The sequence below is a fragment of the Callospermophilus lateralis genome, chromosome 1 (assembly GCF_048772815.1).
Source record: "Callospermophilus lateralis isolate mCalLat2 chromosome 1, mCalLat2.hap1, whole genome shotgun sequence".
Classification (NCBI taxonomy): Eukaryota; Metazoa; Chordata; class Mammalia; order Rodentia; family Sciuridae; genus Callospermophilus; species Callospermophilus lateralis.
The window spans coordinates 140,116,760-140,141,540 of record NC_135305.1 but is presented as its reverse complement, the minus strand read 5'-3'; the positions used below and the strand labels follow the sequence as shown (position 1 = coordinate 140,141,540).

At 44.2% G+C, this 24,781-nt stretch overlaps 1 protein-coding gene across 6 annotated transcripts in view; it reads right to left on the bottom strand.

The window, feature by feature from the left end:
• Slc2a11 (solute carrier family 2 member 11) overlaps nt 1-10,516 on the bottom strand; it is a 29,218-nt gene extending 18,702 nt beyond the window's left edge. For 4 of the 6 annotated variants that reach the window (XM_076865687.1, XM_076865399.1, XM_076865776.1 and 1 more), the window contains exons 1-4: nt 10,383-10,516; nt 10,006-10,121; nt 6,890-6,982; nt 1,344-1,504 (exon numbers count right to left, since the gene is read on the bottom strand). In XM_076865687.1, coding sequence (XP_076721802.1) covers nt 1,344-1,504; nt 6,890-6,982; nt 10,006-10,047 — 296 coding nt within the window. In that variant the 5' untranslated portion in view covers nt 10,048-10,121; nt 10,383-10,516. Of the gene's footprint in view, nt 1-1,343; nt 1,505-6,889; nt 6,983-10,005 lie in introns of all 6 variants that reach the window. The other 2 variants (XM_076865414.1, XM_076865507.1) reach the window with 2 other exon arrangements.
• Nucleotides 10,517-24,781: the final 14,265 nt, after the last annotated feature.

Sequence of the window (24,781 nt, the reverse complement as noted above, 5' to 3'; positions counted from 1 at the left end):
CTAACTTGTAAGTTAAAATTTATCATAGGTATGTGTATACAGGAAAAAATATAGTAAGTAGAAGGTTTGGCACTCTTGGTGGTTTCAGCCATCCACTGGGTCTTAGAACATATCCCCCACAGATAAGGGGAAAATATTGTCCTTAAATTTACCATAAAGTACAGAATATAAGGGCCTAACTAACTGCAGGGCTGGCAGAAGAATGGAGATCCCATAAAACTCCCACACTCGGGAAGAATACCTTTATTACATTGCTCCTGGTGGCTGTGACAAAACAACACTCTGAGTGTTCAAAACAATGCATCTGTAATCACACAAGGAAGAGTGGATACAGATGCTGGCGTATATGGCATGTTAGGTGGGGTCACTTTTAGACCACATATATGGGAGAAAGGGTCCATATAGTCTGGTAGCTAGCAAAGGGGTTAACTGTGGTAGCCATTTGTATTTTGTCTGGATTTGCCTCTTTCCCACTCCTTCATAAATGTAGTCATGTCACCCAAGAACAACTTGTCTTCCCAGATTCTGGATCTTGAATGAAGATACTGTAGACAGAATGACAGAGCTGAGCGTGCTGAAGGCATCCTCCCTAAAGGAAATTCCAAAGCTTTGGCTGCTGAGACCCTTGGCACCACCTGGGCTTATGCCCTTCTTGAGGCCTGGCTTTTTCTTTTCTCTTTTCTTTTTCTTTTTTCTTTTCTTTTTCTTTTCTTTTTTTTTTTTTTTTTTTTTAATCAGGGATTGAATGCGGGGCCTTAACCACCGAGCCACATCCTCAGCCCTTTTTAAAATCCTTTATTTAGAGACAGGGCCTCACTGAGTTGCTGAGGCTGGCTTTGAACACACAAAACCCCTGCCTCAGCCTCCCAAGCCTCTGGGATGAGAGGCATGTGCCACCACCTGTGGCTAAGGCCTGGCTTTTAAACACTTCTTTTCCTCCTTGTGAGCTGCCTCAATATCCATCCAGTTCTTACAAATTTTGATCATGTGAGCTAGAGTCAGTTTTTGTTGTTTGCAACCCAGGAACTGTATCAGATACATAGAGGGAGAGCAAAGCCTGGAAAATACTTGCTTAAGATCAAATTGCACATATTGGCAGACATGGAACTAGAAACCAGGAATCTTCCCTCCATCACTACACAGAACTCCTTTCTCTACCAAGTTTCCTTGAAAATGTGACTCTCAATTTAAAAACACAGCTGGAATGAGAGACTAGGTGAGGAGCTGATCTGGGCCTGGAGGGTGCTGGGCATTGTCCTTCTTTCACATTCCTCAACCTACAGATTGGGATAACCCTCATTAAAGGATACTGGGTGAGGGGGTGCTACACAGAAATCACTTACCTTCCCAGCTTAACGGCCATGGGTCCTGCAAGCAGGGCTCCAAAAAGTCCCCCCATGGGGAAAAGAGACACAATGAGGGACCATACAAGCAGAACCATGTGGTCAGGCAGTGGTTTTCCAGTGCGTGCTTGCCACGTTTCATTGGTGAATTTCTGAATATGCTGTGAAAAGAGATGGCAGTCAGCCTCCTGGGGATGACAGGGAAGCTGGTACTGGACAGGACAGGCCTTCTCCTCCACAAGGCTCTGTGATTCTATAATTCAGTCATCAAGTTTCTTGAGCTCTCCATGGTGTAGAAAAAAAAAAAAAAAAGAAAACTCCTAGCACTGGACAGTCTCTATCTGCCCCTTTTTTGGAATCACACTGTTTTTCTATACTCACACAATACTTCTGATAGCAAATATGTGGAACTTTTCTACAGTAAGCAATTCTCCAACTCTCTGGACACCAGCTGGATGTACTATAATTTAGTCCAACTCTGAAACTTTATACCTGAAATTTAGCATCAAATTCTATAAGTCAAAGGGATCAGTCCCACAAGACTGTCTCCATTTCAAACGAAAATTGTAAGCCCAATTACAATTGTATCCTGACTGACCACCTACAAATTGGGCGTTCTTATGACCTTGTCTTTGGGTTTAATAATTTGCTATAATAGCTCACAAAGCTCAGAAAGTCACTTTCCTTATGTGTATGGGTATATTATAAGACAATAACTCAGGAACACCCAGATGGAAGAGAAACAGAGGACAAGGTCCTAAAGGTGGTGGTGTTCAGATCTTTCATGCCCTCTCTGGGCACACCACCTTCCAAACACCTCAGTATATTCATAAACCTGTGTGAACATCAAATCTCATTGTTCAACAGTTTTTATAAGAGCTTAGTCTGAGGCCCTTCTCTCCTTCCCAGAAGTCAGCAGGTGGGTCTAGAAGCTGACTCTAATCATTTGGCCTTTCTGATGATCAGCTCTATTCTGAGGCCATCTAGGGCCTAGTCCTAAATCACCTCATTACTATAAACTTACGTTGGGAGCTCTTTCCAAATAATAGATACTCCTATCATTCAGAAAAATTCCAAAGGTTTTAGGAGCTCTGAGCCAGGAACCAGAGTCAAAGACCAAATATGGTTCTAATTAAACTACATCCGTCAAGCCCGCTATGCCCTACTTCTACCCTGATTTTGCCCCAGGAAGCCACCTGTACAGCCCACATCACTTGGCTGCCTCCCTGACTGGCTTTCTGTTGGACTTGGCCAATGATGAGCACCAGCAGGACCTTAGAAGTGGCCGGAGAGGGATGCAGGAGCTCCCTCTGTTCTATCCTTGTGAGGTCACTGCAGATTGGCTGCAACCCTATGAAGATTGAGGGATGACTGTACTCTATTAAATACACGTTACTTTGCTCATTGAGTCTTGGAATCGGGCCCAGAGAGGTGAAACGTTTTGCCCATGTCCTCAATCACAGGTCAAGATTACACCCAGGATGTTCAGACTCCACGAAGCCCCGCCCTCCAAAGCTGCCACTTCAGGTGAGTGAATGGAAGCCCCATGGTTAGGAAAGCCTGTGTATGGGGAAAACCTGGACACCCTTCGGTAGGCTAGGGATGAAATATTAGTCTTAAATGCCCCTTCCCCCACCATCAGGACATGAAGGAGAACAATCCGTTCAGTTATTGAGCCAGCTCTTTCCCCTACCCTGGCCAGCTAAGGTAACGACTGACAGCCTGGACTTGCCACATTCATCTGCTATCCAGGGGAGCTGGAACCAGAACCAGTCTCCCCAACCTTGGCTCTAACCTTTCAAGAGTGACCACTGACAAAGATTGGACTTCTGTGTTCATTGCTGCATTATCCAATACTAGCAAGAATCTTGTGTCAAAGGACAAACTGCAACAATTTAGTTGATCTAACTGGTCTTATTTTCTACCTTAGAATCAGGCAACACTTCATTCCATAAAATAGAATAAGTGTTTTCATGGTCCAAGCCAAGAAGGTTGGTTTTACAAAGTGCTTGAAGAAAGCAAAAAAAAAAAAAAAAAAAAGCAAACCAGTCATTTCAAAGTTATTTTTCTTGTAAGGTGGAGACTGGAAGACAGAACAATAGGAAACTGATTATTTAGCTTCATTTTTTTTTCAGATTACTTCTTTGTAAGGATAAAAGCAGTGAAATCTTCATTGTCATGTGTATTAAAACTGACTTGTTTGGGAAATTTGTTTTCTCTCTAATTCTCAGAAGGTCAAATAAACAGCTGTTATAGTATTGATAAATGTCCCCCAGCTGAGCATGGTGGCACATGCCTCTAATTCTAGCAGCTTGGGAGGTTGACGTAGGAAGAATGCAAGTTCAAAGCCAGCCTCAGAAATTTAGTGAGACCCAAAGCAACTTAGTGAGACCTTGTCTCAAAGAATAAAAAGAGATGGGGTTGTGGCTCAGTGGTTAAGTGTCTCTGGGTTCAATCTCTGGTATCAAAAAAATAAAAAAGTTCCCCAAGGAGTTCAGGTGTTAGGTAATATAGCAATGTCAGAAGTGAAAAGATTGGATTATGAAAGTTATAACCTTATCAGTGGGTGAATGCATTTGATGGATTAATAATTTGGGTTTTTTTATGGATTAGTAATTTGAAAGGACTACTATAGGGTAACTATAGGGGTAAATAGCTGAAAGAAGTAGGTTACCGGGAGTGATTATATCTTATCCCTGGCTCCTCTTTCTCTCTGCTTTTCAACTGCCATGAGTCAGCTGGGCGTGGTGGAGAATGCCCGTAATCCCAGTGGCTTGGGAGGCTAAGGCAGGAGGATTGCAAGCCCCACTCCATGAGCTGAGAAGCTTTTCTCCACCACACCCTTCTGCCATAATGTTCTGCTTTGCTTCATGCCCAGAGCAATGGAATCCACTGACCATAAACTGCACCTCTGAAACTGTGAACCCAAAATAAACTTTTCCTTTTTGTCACAGTGACAAAAAGCTGACTAACACAACAGTTTAGTTCATTGTGATGATATGGAACTTTTAGTTTGACTCCATTTTGATTTTTAGCTTAGTCTGTTGGAGCCCAATCCCAAACAAAGCATAATCCAAAACAAAGTCCTTCTGTACTTTTTATTTAACATCTTATAAGTTGGTTTAGGTAGAATCTCTTGTAGTCCAGTGGATCACCCTTGATGATTGATGAGATACACATCCTCCAACACACCCCACCTGCCTTCCACAAGAATCCAGTTAGATTGGTTTAGCCAGAATTGGCCCTTATCCCTGATGTTTCCTCTATAGTCATTTGTCATCCACTGACTCCAACCCTACTCCTTGGCTATAAATTCCCACTTGCCTTTGCTGTATTCAGAATTGAACCCAATCTCTCTCCTCCACTGCAGGACCCCATGAGTGGTCCCTATACTTATTGCCATGGCTTCCCATCAATAAATTCTTACTGTGGTTTAACAAGTGTCATTGATTCTTTTTTTTTTTCTTTAACAAAATAGTATATTTTCTTTAACATCATTCAGCAGACTAAGAGGAGCCTCCAAGCCCAAGAAAGTCTCATTTTTGAGGGATGGTGCTGTCCCACAGGAGAAAAGATCTGATCCTGTCCTGCCATGAAGATATTGCTCCCCAATATGTGAATCTGCACTTAAGTGGGCACTAAAATGCTTGTTGAATGAAATTTATAAACCAATGTAGCCAGTTCAGACCTCTTGAAACCTTTCATTTTATCCTTTCTTTAAGGGGCTGGGCTGTTATCATTGTGTCTGCCCAGAATACTTATGTTTTCTGCTAATAAATAGTCCTTCAGAGGAAGTTTTCTTCACTGATCAATTATAGCTCCTTCTGCCTCCATAAATGGGATCACCTGCTGGGCATGGTAGCATAAGCCTGTAATCCCAGCAACTCAGGAGGCTGACAGGCAGAAGGATCATTAGTTCAATGCCAGCCTCAGCAAAATTGAGGTGCTAAGCAACTCAGTGAGACCCTGTCTCTAATTAAAATATAAAATAGGGTTGGGGATGTGGCTCAGTGATCAAGTGCCCCTAAGTTTAATCCCTGGTACTCCCCCCTCCAAAAAAATGATCAAATGATTACCAGACTCAGACCTAGGCAATTTGAAAATGCCACCCTCCTGACCACATGATTAGTCTAGGGGGGTAAGCATGTGACCAAAATGATTCAACTGGACTCTTCCCAGACCTTTCAACTGCTGGGGAGGGGGAATAGTTGTCAGCTGGTAGGAAGTGAATCTGGTGATGGCTGCATTCTTGCCCACTGGGAAGAGAACAAGGCCAGGCAGGAGCAACAGAATCACAGTTTTGTCTTAGGTTCTGGTTCCTGTAGCTTTTCCCTCCTATCTGGGTGAAGCCCCACATGGTTCCCATCTCTGTGACCAGACACTTGTCCTTCACACTCAAGCAATTTAGAGGTGAACTTCTTTCACTGGGGCTGCAAAATTCATCTTTTCTCACTGAACATTAAAATGGGCCCAGATTGTGTAAAATGCTGGGGACTCAAACATGGAGCAATAGAGAAGAGAGTGCTTCCCAGTGGAAGGAAGCTTATAGAAGGGGCTGTGTCGTGGACATTTGGGAAACCACATTTAACATGCTTTGTTATCAAGGTTGAAAGTGGATGATAGAGGGAGAGGTTTTGATCCCATGAGGCCTTGAACTTCAGGTGGATTAATCTGTCCTGTCCTATGAGCACTGGGGAGAATCACTGAATGTTTCTGGGCAGGGGAATGAATTGACAAACTTAGGGGAGCTCAAAAAAGGAAAAAAGCTGAGTGGGTACAGTAGCACATGCCTGTATTTCTAGCTACCCAGGAAGCTGAGGCAGGAGGAGAATACAGAATGGAGTCAAGCCTTGGCAATAAAGCCAGACCTCAGAGAAAAGGAAGGAAGGAAAGAAAGAAGGAAAGAAGGAAGGAAGGAAGGAAGGAAGGAAGGAAGGAAGGAAGGAAAGAAGGAAGGAAGGAAGGAAAGAAGAAAGGGAGGGAGGGAAAGAAAGAACAGGAAAGGGGAGGAGAAGGAAGAAGAATGAGCAAAAGAATGAGAAAGGTGAGGAGGGAAGGAAAGAAGGGGAGGAGAAGAAAGCGGAATAGAAGGAGGAGGAGGAGGAGGAGAAAAATGAGGAGGAGAAGGAAGGGAGAGGGGTGGAAGGAGGGAGAGGGAAACAGAAAGGCTGCTGAACACAGGGAGGCCAATAAGGAGGCTGCACTAGAATTGGGGTTGTGGCAGAAACATGGAAAGAAATATCTGGATTCTAGAGGTAGTTAGGATGGGCTTGGTGTCCAAGAGTGGAAGGGAAGTGTCAAGGATAATCCCCACATCAATAGGTATTAGGTGATTCAGATCAGAGACTCAGGAGGACATTAGTTTTGGGGAGGATGCAAAGAGCTCTGTGTAAAGCTGCAGAAATCTGTGGGACATCCCAGTGGAAAAGAAGAGATGGGAAGAGGCACTACTAAGTGAGTGCTGAGCCAAAGTCCCACAGTGGACAGCTCTCTGCCCTGACCCAGTACCCACTCAGACCTTAACAATGGGCACAGAAGGTACCTACCAAGGTTGGAGCATTGATAATGGAAAGGTTGTAGCCAAACTGAAAAGTTCCACCAATGCCAGCTGCACAGATGACCAGGAACAGGACCCTACCCTGAATCAGAGGAGATAAGGGAAGACATAAAATGACCAAAGACGACCTCATTCTCCCTCCCTGGGCCAGACCTACCAATCACAGCTTGGCCATTGATTTGAGCCAGGCAACAATGTCTCCCTTTTGCAAATGAGAAACCTGAGAGAGGAGTTACCTAGGTCACATGAAGAGCAGGTAGCAGGGGAAATCAAACTTTTTGCTCGGAGTCCCGGAGGTAACTCCACCTCACCCCTCCTTCCCTCAGCCAGCATTTTCCTGAGATGGAAAGCAGTTCGCAGCCTCTTTGTTGGACTTCCCCTAGGCATGTCTGCTGTGGTTATGAGGACAATCCCCTGAGCTGGGGACCCAGTGGAGTGAAGCTCTGTCTCTAACAGGACAGCAGCCCCTGAGTCCCAGTGATTCCCCTCCCCGGAAACATTCTCCAATAGAGTGACTGGGCCCCAGGAACCTGAGCTAAGCTTCCTCTCACCAGCCTCGTTTGCAATGAAGCTAAAAGAAAGTGGCCATGTAGTCCTACATGTGAGGGAATTTGCAGGGTAAATGAAGCAATAGACAAGTAGCCATATATGGTGGAGGCATCTAGGTTCCAGAGCCAGCTCTTCCCTGACTCCCTTGTACTCTTGGAGTCATTTCCTTGCCTGTACCTAAAGATAATACCTAACTCCAGGCTGGATGCATGTGTGCCAGGACAGAAAGGACAGCTTTTCATATTAGCACAACTCCCTTAGAGAAGGTAGGATGATTTCCCAAGACACCCAGTCAAGAGGACTCAGGACCTTGATGTTCCATTCCATGCCATTGGTTTTTTTTTAGAAATTCACAATATCATTTCCATTTTTCCTTTTATGATTTCCTAATTACCAAATGACATGATCAGGGTTGGGGTATAGTTCAGTGGTAGAGAGCTTGCCTAGCATGCAGAAGACCTTGAGTTCTACTCTCACTACTGCAAAAGAGAAAACCAAAAAAGACATGCTCATTAAGATTTTTGAAAATGTAGTTATACCAAAGTTCTTCACTCCCCTAAAAGCACACGATGAACTGCTTCCCTCAAATATTTTCCTAGGCATTCACAAAGTAGTTGATTTTATAAAAATAAAATTATTAACCTTTTCCCCCCAAATATCACACTGCTTTTCTTGTTCTGGCAAATTGTCCTACAGATTTACAGTAATACAAGTCAAATTCATTAAGTCATGTTTTTTGTTGCTTTTGAATACTTAAATACAAATTTTATGACAGAAGAATATATGGCTAAAGGTTTTGTGTAGAATTTCCAGAATCTACAATCTATTTTTTATTATCAAGTGCTTGCTCCAAGACTGTGGAACCAACCTAGATGCCCTTCAATAGACGAATGGATAAAAAAAATGTGGCATTTATACACAATGGAGTATTACTCTGCATTAAAAAATGACAAAATCATAGAATTTGGAGGGAAATGGATGGCATTAGAGCAGATTATGCTAAGTGAAGCCAGCCAATCCCTAAAAAACAAATGCCAAATGTCTTCTTTGATATAAGGAGAGTAACTAAGAACAGAGTAGGGACGAAGAGCATGAGAAGAAGATTAACATTAAACAGGGACGAGAGGTGGGAGGGAAAGGGAGGGAGAAGGGAAATTGCATGGAAATGGAAGGAGACCCTCAGGGTTATACAAAATTACATACAAGAGGTAGCGAGGGGAAAGGGAAAAATAATACAAGGGGGAGATATGAACTGCAGTAGAGGGGGTAGAGAGAGAAGAGGGGAGGGGAGGGGAGGGGAGGGGGATAGTAAAGGATAGGAAAGGCAGCAGAATACAACAGACACTAGTATGGCAATATATAAATCAATGGAAGTGTAACTGATGTGATTCTGCAATTTGTATACGGGGTAAAAATGGGAGTTCATAATCCACTTGAATCAAAGTGTGAAATATGATATATCAAGAACTATGTAATGTTTTGAACAACCAACAATAAAAAATAAATAAATAAATAAATAAATACTACTACTTAAAATGGTGACATGTCCAACGTTTTCTTGGGCATTTTTGCCAACAAAAGAAATATTAAAGTATGGACTTATTAAAGATTTTAATGAACATAAAAAAAAAAGTGCTTGCTCCAATGAGGAAGGATGCTGGGGGACAGATAGAATCAGAGAAAAGACAGAAGTACATTCACCATTCTTTGACATACTGTGCTAAGGGGTGGAGGAATACTAGAAGAGGCTTTGGAGGACAGGATTCTGCAAAAGACCTTGCCACAGTTTGGAAGACAGGTCAATGAAGAGGGACAGTGACGCGGGAAACAGTCACAGGAGTGAGTTGCCAGGGCTGCCTTCTTTAGAAGACTACTGCCTCTTGGGGTCTGTCTGGCCCAACAAGGAGCAAGGACCCTGGGAGCAATACAATGATGAAAGGGTTACTAGACTGGGATGTCCCACAGGCCATCCCTGGGTATGAATACCTGCTTATGCTCCTTTGACCTAGCACCTAACTCCACTGTACATACATCCACAAAAGTTTTGTACAAATGAACACCTTCGTTAAGCCTTCAAGGAGGACTGCTCCTGTATAGTTACTTGCAGGTCCCTAGTCCCTCATCAGAAACGACTGGGCCGGGCAAGTTTTGGAATTCGGAGCTTTCCAAATAGCAGGAGGGCATGAAACTCAGCGGAATGAGGAGCCTGCGAGTTGCTGGGTGCCAGGGAAACCTCAGCCGCCAGCCGCCAGCCGCATACAGCAGGTATACCTGCGAGCCGAGAGAGGGCGATCCAGCAGTTCCAGAGAGTGAAGTGACAGTGCACGCGCAATTGGCTTCTGAGCCCGGCAAAGTAATAAAAGCAGAAGCGGACGCGCAAGCGCAGTGGATGTCGAGGGCGGTCCCTGGAATAAAGGTCTCGCGCAAGGCAAGCTAGGGTATGCCCTGGAGACTCAGATGCAAGCCCACGGGGCGCAGGGACGCTGAGGTGGCGGCCAGGGATTCTGGAGGCCCGGATGTTAAGGGATATTTGGGGCTTCTGGAAGAGTGGCTCACCTGAGTTCGAGGCCGTACAGGCCGCTCTGGTTCTTCCGTCATCGCTGCACTTCCGCACCGCTGAAGCTGGAAAGCCACTCAACTCACTCCTTACTCCGCCGAGTCCAGAGACGTCTCTGTAGACCAGAAGGGAACTCTGGGCTAGGGTCGTCCCAGCCAGCCCCTTACATCCGACCCCTCACAGGTCCCAACAGCGCTCCTGAGTTCTCCGAGTCTCGGCGGCTTCCTCGCTCGCCTTCTGATCCCCCGCTGCCGCCCTTGGTATATCTCTCCGCCAGGCCTCCGGATCCCCAAGCCTGGCGACCCTGCCTGCCACCAACACCTAGGAGGCTTCTGCTTCTTAGCGCTCTCAGACAGCCGGACCCTTGATTCTGCACCTTAGATCGGTTGCCCGCATCCTTTCTCCAGAGGAGGGACAGATCCACCAGTCTCGGGAGCGTTCTCATTTCTGGGTCCTAGGCAGAGCCAGTGACTTGGCAGATCGCGCAGACCGGTCTCTGGTTGCTCCTCCTTCCCCCCACCCCCGTTTGGGGCACTTTTATAAGTACGGAATCACGGAGTCCATTGGGCAGGCTTAAATCTTTTATTCCTCAAGGGTTTTTAAGACCCTGCGTGGAATTCAGGAGGTGAGCAAAGGCCCAACTGAAACCAGATTTGCCAAAGATGCTATTTGTGGTCACAGAAGCGAAGGGCTGAAAGTGGCCTTATGAAGCCATCTTGAGCAAAGACTGCTGTAGGGCAGACACCATAATAAGGCACTGCAATCTCTTTGTTTTGTTTCTAGTTTGATTTTTTTTTTCTGCTCTGAATTTTTTAATAATTTCTAGAAAGAGAGTGTATTTTAAGGAAAAACAAAATATTACCAGTTATATTTTATTACATTCTTTTTCTGCAGTTATTGAGATGATGATATGAATATTTTCCTTTAACCTGTTTATGAGATCAATCACATTATTAGACTTTCCAATGATGAACCATTCTTGATTCCCAGGTAAACAACTTGTTCATAATATTGTTATCATTTCCAAAAACACCTTGTTGGGTAGGGCACAGTGGGGCACGCCTATAATCCCAGCACCTTGGGAGGCTGAGGCAGGAGGTTTGCGAGTTCAAAGCCAGCCTCAGAAATTTAGCAAGGCCCTAAGCAACTCAGCAAGACCCTGTCTCTAAATAAAATATTTAAAAAGTTTGGGGAGGGCTGGGGCTATGGCTCTGTTGTAGAGCACTTGCCTAGCACTGGGTGAGGCACTGGGTTTGATTCTCAGCACCACACAAATAAATGAAGGTGCCATATACAACTAAAAATATTTTTAAAAGGAGGGGGGGCAGCTGGGCTTAGTGGTTAAGTAACACTGGGTTCAATTCCCAGTATGCCCCTCCCCAAAATTTAAAACCTCATTGGTTTCAACTGCTTATATTTTGTTTAGATAGTTATTATTCTCAAGACAACAATTGCTTCTCCCCACCATAAAAATGAATGAGAAATGATGGACTAATAAACTGTATTATGACAATTGATTATATGGAGGGGAAATTAAATTGGATCTTGTTGGGGTATACCCAGTCAGTACCTAGGAAATCTTGTTCTAGGTGGTGAAGTAAGGACTCTAAACAATAAAGAAGGAAATGGAGAGGGGAAACTGGCCACTTCCGTGTCTCCAGTATTTAGGTGAAGATCAAAGCAGAGTGACCTTGGTTGTAAGGTAAAAGAATACACTCATAAAACATCTCAAGAAATCCATCTGCACAGTGGGCATGCAGCCTATCCTGCAGGTGCCTGCTTGTAGGCACAGTTTGGCTCTCCACTGTATCCTGGCCTGCTACCTCAGAGGAGTGTATGAATAATCAAATGACCAAAATCTCTCTTTTGAATCCTCCAAGTTCTATCTTGGTAAACAGTATTGGTAAACAGTATTCTTGGGGAATACTGCAGCTCTGGGGTTGAACAACTGGCACAGTCAGAAGGATCCCCAAGAGGAATGTATTGTGTTGGCTCTGGAGTTGGAGAAGGACATGGGTTCTGGAGAGGAAATCCTGGGTTAGTCACAGCCTTGATGTGGTTTGAGGTGGCTTCCATATTAGAGGGGTGGGGACTACCATGTGCCTATGGGGACATGCCAAAATGTAAGGAGGAGTGCTACAAGTGTTGAAAGCAGCATCCAAAGTAGTTGTGGGAAAGCAAAAGGAAACAATGTTTCTGGAGTAGTGGTAAGGCCCCCTGCCCTGTGCATTAAAGTTAGCCATAGAACAGGAGTTAGCTACTCAGGCTCAACTCCACATAGTATAGAAAAGTTAAGACTAGAAAGAAATGCCTGTTTTACATAGGCTAACAGCAAGGATGTGTTGTCACACCGTTTTGAACTTGCAGACAAATGTCTACAGCTCCTGGCATGCTCTTATGCTAAATTAAGGGGACATTGCAGGCGCAGAGCCCATGTTAAGGTGTCAGTGACTAGTAAAAACTGGCATCCTCATATTTGAGACCCACTCAGGGTGTCCACTAGCTCTAATGATTCAGAAGTTGAGGTAGAGAACAAACCATAATGGAAGCTAGACTTGAAATAGTCCAAAAGTTAAAGATCCAGCAGGAGTAACCTGAAGGGACTGATCCAGATGTTCTCCCCCCACTCTGGAGAGATATACCATATCTCTCCATATCCCCTGGCAAAACTACAGGAACTGGGGTCCAATTACAGGCAGAAATGAAAGAAAAAAAAAAAAAGTATACCGGCGTGGCTGTTCCATTTGTGGGACTCTGGAGCAGATGGAATAATGTCAGATGGTATGGAATTGTCTAAAATGGTTTTGGTAACTCTTCACCCTGCTTTGCATCAGTAACTTTACACCAGTGCCACTGATGAAAATGTGGGGTCATTTTACTAGGTTGGCTGCTTTTTGCCACTCACACCGCATGGCCAAATTCAGATCTTCTTATGCCCAGAGGCATCTGGGTTTCTATGGAAGAACTATTTGTGGGAACTGGGGGAGAAACATGCTATTTATACGCAGCCTTTCCCAGGATCAGACAGTATGATTTTCAAAGTTGCAATGAGGCATGCAGCATTACACATAGCCTCTCTGTCCATTTATGGTATCCTATATCAATATTATCCCCATTAGTAGGAGATAATGAGAAGTGCAACTGATATCAGACCTAGGGGAGACAGAAAGATTGCCACAGAAAATGCAAATCCAAAAAACCCTGCTAAAACTTGGAGGATCTCTCCAAGACTCCTGTGAGCAGATGTGAGTGGGCTTAATAACAGCAGGAGTGGTTGAAAGTAAAATTAAAAACCTAGTGGCACTCTAGTACAATTATGTAAGCAATTGCCAAAGGACAGAAAGTTTCATCTATTACCTCTCAATAAGAAAAAGGGAAGGAGACAGAAAGGTAAATGTGTCTCCTATGCCCAGAGGAGACAAAGACAAGCCTTTCCTATTAAGAGAAATAATGAAAGCAGAGTCATAGCTCCACCTGAGGAGTTTATGAACACCTGGTTATGGGCTGACAAGGGGGAAAATCAAGGCACAGAGTTCTGAGCCATGTCTCTGGACCAGAGGCCATATATACAATTGGCAATACGTTACTCTTCAAAAAATATTCAGAGTAACAGTATTAGTGGATATGCGAACTCAATGTACATTGATATATGGTAATCCTGACAAATTCTCAAGCAAGTTAGCTGCCTCAAAAGACATGAGGGGAAAATATTAAGAGTCTGAACCATAACATTGACACTGCAGCTCTGACTCCTGCCACCCACCCCATCTGGTGTTCATAGCTCCCATTCCTCGATATATTATAGATATTGATAACTTATGGGGTAAATATCTACAAACTACAAAAATATCTTACTCTTTACAGTAAGAAAGTTCTATTTGCATTGCTGGGAGATTAAACATGTGTCAACTGTAAAACCAATATATTTTTTCTAATCTTTGCTGATTACTTATTCATGTTTTCTTTTAATATTTATTTATTTATTTATTGTAAAGCCAATCTTAAGGGCGAATATAGAACAGCTTCCTATTGGCCAGATAATTACCACCAAACAATACTGGCTTCTGGTGGTCATCAAGAGATAATGGAGATCATACATGAATGGGCCAAAATAAACATAATTTGCTCAAACCACAGTCCCTTTAACTACCCTATGTGGCTGCTAAGAAAACAGGATGAATGAAATTATGGGATTTGCTAGTAAATAAATAGAATGGAGACTCTCATACTAAGTGAAATAAGATGGACCCAGAAAGTCAAAGGCCGAATATTTTCTCTGATATGCAGAAGCTAATCCAAAATAAAGAGTGGAAAAAAAAGAAAAGGTGGGGGAGTCCATCAAAATAGAAGACAGATCAGCAGAGTAGTGGAAGGAGAGTGAGAGAGAGGGAGAAGGGACAGGAACAGTGAAACAAATCTGACATAACTTTCCTACATACATACATGAATATACCACAGTGAATTTCACCATTATGTATATCCATAAGGCACTAATTTAAAAATATTAGTAAATAGCAGAAAGATCAGTATAGTATACAACTATAATGTACCGATAAAAAAAGGTGGAGGAAAAAAAAAAGAAAGATCAGTAGAGTAGAGGGAAGGGAACTTGAGGAAGAAGAAAGAGAGGGGAAAGGCAAGTACCAGGAACTGAGTTAAAGCAAATTATATTCCATGGTTTTATAATTATGTCAGAATGAATCCTAAACCAGGTACAGTGGCACATGCTTACAATCCCAGTGGCTTGGGAGGCTGAGACAGAAGGATTGTGAGGTCAAAGCCAGCTTCAGCAACTGCGAGGAACTAAGCAACTCAGTGAGATCCTGTCTCTAAATAAAATACTAAATAGGGCTGGGGATGTTGCTCAGTGGTTGAGTTCAATCCCTGGTACCAAAAAGAAAAGAATCCTAGCTGGGCACGGTGGTGCATGCCTGTAATCCCAGTGGCTCTGGAGACTAAGGCAGAAGGATCACAAGTTCAAAGTCAGCCTCAGCAAATAGTGAGGCCTTAAGCAACTTAGCAAGTTGTCTCAAAATAAAAAAAAAAATAAATAAAAAGGGCTGTGGATGTGGTTCAGTGGTTAAACACCCCTGGGTTCAATCCCTGGTACCAAAAAAAAAAAAAAAAAAGTGATATTGTTGCTGCATGCTAAAACCGTCTTGCCTGCTCTCAGAGTTATACCTACAACAACATCATACAGAGACATTTAATCAGATGACACAAGGGCACATAAAACAAGATGACATCCCTTTTCAGTGATGGCAGATACACTACACTGGCCATCTCCCACTATTGGAAGGGGTCAAATATGCTTTGACTTTTGTGGACACAGTTACAGGCTTGATGCAAACTCACTGTACATTGATATATGGTCATCGAGATAATGGAGATCATACATGAATGGGTCAAAAAAAAAACATAAGAGCTAATCAAAAGGCAACTATTAAGGGACTGACCCCACTGAGTGCCATGTATGGCACACCAGGGGTAATTGAGAGTTACCAAAGAACCCGTTTCACAGGTCATGACATACCACAGTGAGCTCAGGACATATTATGGATTTCCTACTTGTCATACAATCCAACAGGAGCTGGATTAATTGAAGAAAAAAATGAATGGCCTGATGAAATAAGTCTTAAAGACTGAAAATAACTCTAACTCCTAAGATAAATGAGGACATTAAATGAGAAACACAGACAGCAGTTTGTAGCCATTTCTACCATGTTAACTTGCCCATGGGCACCAGCACTAAGGTTATAGATAAAGGACACTTGCACTGAACATTTTCTTAAGCAGGCTTGGGGCACAAGTAACAATTTACTGTTTCTGGAGTCTCAAGACCTCATATCAGAGACAAGGAGCTAGTGCTCCTTGGTCATGGACTGTATAAGTGAGCCTCCAGTGGTTTGCATTACTGACCCCTTGAGGGGAAAGAGAATGTCTGAATTTACACATAAAGCCTACTGTGTTAGGAACCTGATCCTAACAAGTATGGTGATGTTACTCTTGGGAGTCATCACTTAAGGAACACTACATATCAGTTTATGGCAGCTATATATTCCAGAGGTGTCTTATTCTTTTTATACCCCTGAAGTTCAAACAAATAGATTGGTCTGGTACACCTGTCCAGGCCTGTGTAGGCTACTTTACTAATACAAGATCATACAGTAGTCTATATACTGTTCCATGGAGCTAATTTGCCATTATTGATGCCTATTAAATATTTGTCATATTCTCCATAATTTAGCATAACTTATTCCTGGACTGGGCAATGGAAGTTGCACATCATGCCAACCAGACTGATTGTTGGATCTTTCTCGAAACTCTCTGGCTGCAACACAAAGACTTTCCTTGGAAGCCAACCTACAAATGAGACCTCATGTACTTGGATAAAACAGAAATGAAGCCAGGTGTGGCACTACACACCCAATCCCAGTGGCTCAGGAGGCTGAGACAGGAAGATCTCAAGTTCAAAGCCAGCCTCAGCATCTTAGCGAGGCCCTAAGCAACTTAGCAGACCCTGTCTCTAAATAAAATATATAAAAGGGCTGGAAATGTGGCTCAGTGTAGAGCACCCTTGGATTCAATCCCTGGTACCAACAAACAAACAAACATTGGGCTGGGGCTATCGTTCAGTGGTAAAGTGCTTGCTTTGCATGCACAAGGCCCTGGGTTCAATCCCCAGCACCACAAAACAAACAAACAACAACAACAACAAAAATAGAACTGGTCTACACACAGTTTCACTCATGCTTTAACCCAAGTGTCCAAACAAATCAATGTTATCTTAAAAACCTTAGCACACTTGCTGATAAGTTCTTGCTTTTTGTACTGCTATTGTAAGATATGGATGCAATGTGACGCCATAGTCCTGTTCAGAGGGCTTTGCAGAAGACCTGGGGATGTTTAAGATTGTGAGGGGCTTTTCAAGACACCGAAGGGATAGAGTGCTGGGTAAACACTAGTTAGTGCCTAGGAAAACTTGCTGTTCTGGACATTGAGATAAAAAGTATATATATTTTTTTCAGTACCAGAGATTGAATCCAGGGGGCATTCTACCATGGAGTCACATCCCCAGCCATTTTTATTTATTTATTATTTTGACACAGAATCTCACTAATTTGCTGAGGCTGACCTTGAACTTGAGATCCTCCAATCTCAACTTCCAGAGTTACTGGGATTACAGGTATGTACCACCCCACCTAAGACGAACTTTAAAGAACATGATAGGAAGGAAATAGGGGAAACTGGCCACGTTCCTTGCCTCCAAGCTTTAGATGAGGAACAAAGAAGAATGACCTTAGTTGTAAAACATAAAACATCTCAAGAAACCCATTTGCACAATGGGTATGCACTCTGTCCCATATATTCTCTCTGCTTGTACGTATGGTATGGCCATCTACTGCATCCTGGCCTGCCACCTCAGAGGAGTATATAAATAATAACATGACCTCTCTGTTAACTCCTTCAAGTTCTTTCTTTGGAGTTGGTAAACAGTATGCTTGGGGTATTTGCAGCCCTAAGGTTAAACAGAATCGTGTCTCACCCCATACACAAAAATAACTCCAGGTGCACACAAATTTTATTGTGAGAGGCAAACTTTAAACATTTTAGAAAAAAAATTAAAATATTTTTATAATCTAAGGGTAAATAAGCTATACACATTTCTTATGAGGATTTACCTTCATTAAAATAAAAAATCTGGGGGCTAGGGTTGTGGCTCAGTGGTAGAGCACTTGCCTAGCACTGGATTCAATTCTGAGCACCACATATAAATAAATGAATAAAGAAAAGGTCCATCAACACCTAAAATTTTTAAATTAAAAAATATTAAAAAATCTGCCAGTGTGGTGGCACACACCTGTAATCCTAGCATCTTGGGACACTGAGGCAGGAAGATTGCAAGGTCAACCTGGGCAACTTAGTGAGATCCTGTCTCATAAGGGCCAAGGATTGGGCTGGGGATATAACTCAGTTGGTAGAGTGCTTGCCTTGCATGCACAAGGAACTGGGTTTGATTCCCCAGCACCAAAAACAAAAAAACAAACAAACAAAAAAAAAAAACGCCAGGGATGTGGCTTAGTAGTTAAGCACATCTGGGTTCAATCCCTGGTACAAGAAAAAAAAAAGTGAGGAGGTGGGGAAGACAATTAAAAGGTGAAACTAAAAATTTAAAAGCTACCCGGAGCTGGAGTTATAGCTCAGTGATAGAGTGTGTGCTTGGAATGTGGGAGACTCTGTGTTCAAGTTTCAGTACCAAAGAATGTTTTAATTAATAAATTGATTAAAATAAGAGCTACCCAATATGAGAAGATACCTACAAGCTTAAGACCAAATAAGTATTACTATTTGATTTTATGGAATTTTCCTTACTACCTTCACAACATTTTATAAATACAAAAATGTTCTGAAATTACAAGTTTTTTTTTAAAGAATTTTAATATTTATTTTTTAGTTATCGGCGGACACAACATCTTTGTTTGTACGTGGTGCTGAGAATCGAACCCGGGCCGCACGCATACCAGGTGAGCGCGCTACCACTTGAGCCACATCCCCAGCCCCTGAAATTACAAGTTTTAAAGTGAAAAAAAGTAATGGTATTTGAAGTATATGAAGAATTCCTAAATAAGAGTAATTTAAACAAAATGGGCAAAAGGAATTTATAGATAAGAATACATGGGCTGGGGCTGTAGCTCAATGGCAAAGCGCTTGCCTAGCACATGTGAGGCACTGGGTTCGATCCTCAGCACCACATAAAAATTAACAAATAAAATAAAAGCATTCTGACCATCTACAAATACAAAAAAAAATTTTTAAAAACTAATGGAAAAATGCTTGGATATGATTTCCAAGAGATTCGTGTGCTGAAAGCTTGGTCCCCAGGAGTAGCAGTGTTGAGGTGGTGGAACATTGGTGGAAGGTAATTAGGTCATGGGGGCTCCACCTTCATGAAAGGATTAATGCTGGATTCCTGGAGTAAGTTGGTTCTCTAGAGAGCAAGTTATTATAAAGGCTGATCTTTTCTATTGCAGGGGTGTTCTTTTTCATTTCTCTCGCATGTTGTGACCAGGATGCTGATGCCATGCTGTTTGGAACCAAATAAACCTTTTTCCTTTTAAATTAGCCAACCTCAGATATTTTAGTATAGAAACAAAATAATGGACTAAGCACACCTATATTAGTAGTCATTAAATCCACAACAGCATATTATCTCACACTCATCAGACTAACAGCTTAATTCTGGCAATACCAAGTCTTGATGAGGATCAGTTGAAATGTTCATGTATTATTGCTGAAAATGTAAATTGGTGCTTTCATGCTAGAACAGCAGTTTGGGCATATCTAGGAAGTTGAAGTTAAAAATACCATTTGACCCAGTAATTCCAAGAGTTCCTGGGTATGCCTTGGGAGAAATTCTTAATTCAATGCTCAAAAATTCTACATTGGTTGAAACACAGGAAAACTAGAAACCACCCAAATATCAAGAATCAAGAAAATGGAGAGCCTCCAAGGTGGTGCATGTCTTTAATTCCAACTACTCCGGGAGCTGAGGCAGGAGGATCACAAGTTCAAGAGTAGCCTGGGCACATAAAAAGGACTGGGGATATAGCTCAGTGGTAGAGCACCCCTAGGTTCAATATCCAGTATCAAAAAAAGAGGAGGGGGGGGAGCGGGTGGACACCGCACTGGAGATGGAGCTCAGTGTAGAGTGTGTGCCTATGTGTGCCCAGCATGCACAAGGCCCTGGGTTTGGTCCCTTGAACTGCCAGGGGAAAGAAGACAGGAGTTGTGATATTTGATAGAATATCACTCACTGGACAAGAGGAAGAATATCAGTATGGGCCAATTCACAATGCCCCAAGAACAAAGTTGCAGAAATAAACATACATATATTGCCTTAGAGTTTGGAAATAGGCAAAATCATACTTAAGTTGTATAAGGATGCATGGATTGGGGCTGGGGTTGTAGCTCAGTGGTAGAACATTTGCCTAGCACGTGTGAGGCACTGGGTTCAATCCTCAGCACCACATAAAAATAAATAAATAAAATAAAGGTATTTTTGTCTATCTACAACTAAAAATTAAAAAAAAATATGTATAGTTATGTAATAAAAGCTTGAGTGTGGACATGGGGATAAGTACTGAGTTTAGAACTGGATTTAACTTTTTGTGTTCAGAACCCTATTCTTACCACTGTTAGAATAATAGCTCTTTGCCCTACAGTTCACCCCGAAATCCCTCCTGGACGCCCTACCCCCCACCAGCCAGAGTTAGACAGAGCTTCTGGTGTGCATTGTGGGGTACCCAACCAGTAAGTATTGACCTTTAACCAAGAAGGTGAAGTTTCTTCTTGCAAACATTAACTGGGAGTTAATTGAGTATGTCAAAGTCATAGTTCTATTTGTAGCAGCCTGATGCTTGCATCCGCCCTGCGCCCTGCGCGGCCCCAGGTGTTCATTTCTACAATCCACACTTGGGTGACTTCTTCTTTTACAGAGGAAGCCCCTGAAGCTACGGGAAATTAAACACGTGTCCACACTCATGCCCACCCTTACAGCTCCCCTAGAAATAGGAGCTGCTCTAATTCAGATTGCCAAGTCCAGCCTGGTTAATCTTACAGGGTCAGGGTCGTCGCTGGCCTTGCCCCAAGGTGAGACCAAGCCGAACTAGCTGAGTGGGAGGGATGCCAACCAACACCCTCTGCACTAGATCCTCACTTAGTTTGTTTCCTAGGTAAGAAGGTGAAGTGGAGAAGTGAACTGCGACAGTCACCTTCCTACACGCTAGGCTCATTACTTTACTGATGGAGAAACTGAGGCCCCAAAAGGGCAGAGATCTTCCCCTGTCACACAGCAGGAAACGGAGGGGGACAGTTCACTGTAAAAAAACAATCTAGCGAAATCGGCTGTTGAGACTGATCCCCACCCAAACTGCAATCTCCCTGGGAGCCCGCTAGCTCTTCTACAGTACCTCCACGGGACCAGCGGTGTGCCTTTCCAGTTACCGGCTATCTCAGAAAACGCCCCTGCGGCTGGGCATCCCAGCCCGGCTCAAGGATCCCGCCCCCAGCCGACCCCAACCACGCCTGCTTCTTGGGATTTCCCAGTCGCCGCAGAGACCGGCTCTAGCCTCGAGGGGGCGACAAAGCCCGGGCTCTTTGGGAGCGGGCCCAGCCGAGTTCTGCCTGCTCCTGAAGGCTTCTTGCAGCGATAAAACAAAGGAGGACTGTGCTGTGCACCCACGGGAGGAGTGGCATTTCATTCGGGGGAATCTCCCCCTTTTTCCCTCCCCCTGTCCCTCAGCACCCGTGCGCCCTGAGTCCTGGCTGTTGCTCCTAGCCTCCGCCCTACCCCATCTGACCTGGGGCAATTTTAATTTCTGTCCCCGTACCCAGTGCAGAAGTGCAAGGTGGGTGGGTCAAGGCCTGGATGGGAGTTGAAAAGCTTGGTGTCCCCCCCACACCACCCCCGCAGACGTCGCCTAGCTTGACCTGGCCTGGCCTGGCCATGTATCTCAACTCTGGTTCATACGAGGTCAGACAGGGGTCTGAACAGATACTTTCTACTTGGAGTCAGGGCTCAGGCTGGACCCCAAGACCCTTGGCCTTTTCCCCAGAGCTTATGCTGACCCGTCACTGGGTTTGAGTGGTAGTGATACCTAGCACATCATCACCAGCAGGCAGAGCACCTCTGTCTTCTTGGCCTCTCTGAGCCTCTATTTTCTCATCTGTCACTGGACTCTGTGCTCTGGAATGGAGAATGTATTGCATCCTGTATTCCAGGTGTTCAAAGGAGTGCAGATGTCCTCCTTCTTGCAGCCTTCCCTATGTCCCCCACTTGGACTAGCTGTCTGTTCCATGCCAGAAGCCTCCTAAGAGGGCACTGGACCTTCTAGGTTGAAGTTTGGAAGTCCTGCTGTCCTTGGGCACCAGGGGGCCAAGACAGGCAATGAACTACCTTGTAGCATAGTAGTCTGGCTACAGGCCTGGCTATGACCAACACCAGTGGGGCTCCTGCAGCTCTAACAAGCACATCCTCTCTCCCAGCCTCCATTTATTCACCTGTAAATGGGGACATTCTAATAGTTGGCCAGCCAACTGTAGTCTATCCGTAGCTCCTAAAAGTGCCTGGACCAATAATCCTGAGGGTGGATATCTGAAGCCATATCAGACACCTGACCTAGACAGACCCTAACCTAACCTTGGGTGATTTAAGGAGGGGACTGCAGTCTAGTTAAGCATCCCTAACTGAGATAGGGAATGGAATACACAAGGCAAGGCCTGAGGCAACTCCTGCAAACTCTTCCCGAAATAATGCTTCACCATCCTCCTCAGAGTTGGCATTGGTTCACTCAGGCTCTGGGTCTCATTTTCAATATAATGGTTATAAAAGCAAAAGAAAACAAACCCCACCCTATAACCAGCTGAGGCAGTGCCTCCTGGCCACCCTTTGATATTTGAGGACTGAACAATGAGGCTGATTGCCCAGAGATTTGAAAGCCATCTTAATTAGAAGGAAAGAATGTCCTGTGGTGGGTTATTCTAAAAATACAGCTGCATCCACATCTGGAGGGGAAGGGCGGGGGTGTGGGGAACAGGGATGATGGCTAGGCCAGCTTCAGAAGCTCTGACGCCTGCATTCCTGGGGCAGGGGTCATCTTCTATCTACAGAGAAGGGAGAGGAGGTGGACGCCAAGGTAGCCAGTCTCCTCATGGCTGGGCTACTTGTTGCAGGTTTAGGATATAGAAGCAAAACAGCCAATCTGTCTCTTCCTAGCCCTCACCACTTCATGTGAGCCCTCCCTATACCCAGGTCTCAGTTTCTCCATTACATGTAATCAACATGTAAGGGCCCAGTTAGTACATGCTGGTTCTTTTTTCAAGCCCCACCTGACCTGGGCAGAGTGGGCCATCAAGCCATCTTCTTATCAGAGAGGGGATTTTTTCCCCCCTGCATTTTGTTTGCAGGTGGTTTGTCAGTTTTTATGAATTTGTCATGTGTTTTGTTTGCATTCTCATTTTATTTTTTATTATTTTTTAAAGAGAGAGTGAGAGAGGGAGAGAGCGAGAGAGAGAGAGAATTTTTTTAATATTTATTTTTTAGTTCTCTGCGGACACAACATCTTTGTTTATATGTGGTGCTGAGGATCGAACCCGGGCCACAAGCATGCCAGGCGAGTGCGCTACCGCTTGAGCCACATCCCCAGCCCTGCATTCTCATTTTAAATAAATATTCATTTTGGTACCTAATCTTGCATCTATACTCTTCCATTCCTCCTTCTTTTCCTTTCTCTCCTTCTTTCTTTGAACTTTTTGAGGAGATGGGGGTCTTGCTATGTTGCCCAGACAGGCCCTGAACTCTCAAGCTCAATTGATCCTCCTATTTCATCCTTCCCAATGCTGAGACCACAGAACAGTTGTCACATGCCCTGCATTCATTTTTTTTTTTCCTCGAAGAGGCCTCCCAATACCTCCTGAAGAAGAAGAACTGAGAGAATGTTTTGAGAACAATGTGGAGGCAGGAATGCTCATTGATGGTGTCACTGTGAGAAGACAAGGACACCTGGGTTCTTGTCCCAGCACACTGGTAGGAGCTTATTTTCCTAGTGGTTGGACAATCCCTGGTGAGTGTGTGTGTGTGTGTGTGTGTGTGTAACACATGCAGGACCTGGCTGCTCAGTGGGAGTGTCAGTGAGTCTAAGCCAGGTGGGAGGTGGGGAGAACCTTGGGCTTTTCCTTTCCACCTGCCCATGGCTCTGAGTCATGGGCAAGGGCTCCCAGAGTGGCCCTTGTCTCTCCAGATTTCTTTCAAGCCAGCACTGCTTGATGATTTCAAGGACAACTACAGAACAATGTGCCCACAGGCTGCACACACATACACACCTGGGATCATGCAGCCAAACCCCCGCTGTGTAGAACCCAAGAGCACAGCTTCTGGGTGTGCAGACAAGCAGCACAGACGCTCACAGGGCCTGAAGTCTTTTCACTGCCTCTCCAGGTTTTGTTTCTGGGAACTTGTAACCCTTTGGCTGACTCTGCCAAGCAGATAATCTGCTTCTCCCAAAACACAGCCTGAAGCTCTGAGCCCAAAAATAGCAGCAGCGAGGGAGGGGAAGCCACCCCGCACACACATGCTCTGGGAGGTGGTTCCGGAGGTGGCTTTTACATTCCAGCAGCAGTCACTGGAGGATGTGGGAATTACTGGCAATTGCTGAAGGCTGTGAAGGCTGGGGAGTGGGGGACGTGGGGGACAGGCTCAGGTCAGCCCCACAGTGCACAGCTAGGGGTTGGACAGGAGCCATCTCATCCAGCCATAGGGGGTTAGAGACGATGAAACAGGCATGGACACAGGGAAGCAGCTCAGGAGCAGAGAGCCTGAGGAGCCCTGAGGTTACAAAGAGGTTTCACAGCACTGGTCTGAGGCTGCACACTGCTGGCTGGTAATGCACTCCACTGGCATGCGGGGATGATGGCCCTCACTCCTCTGTGCCCCAGTGATGGGGTGGGGGGTACTTAATTTCCTTCTGTGGGCCCCTCTATTGCCCCTCAGGGTGACAAAGACAGGACTGGCACCCTGCTATCTTGGTACTTCTTTATGTGTGTGTCCTCAGACAGGTTACTTAACTACTCTGATTCTGCTTTCTCATCTGTAATAGTAAACTGCTTCATCAGAGAGTGGCGAGATTTAAGTGAATTTGGCAAACATGCTGCAGAGTCTGGCTCAGAATCACTGAGCAACTACAGTCTCCTGAATTTCATGGTGTCTTTGCCTTGCCT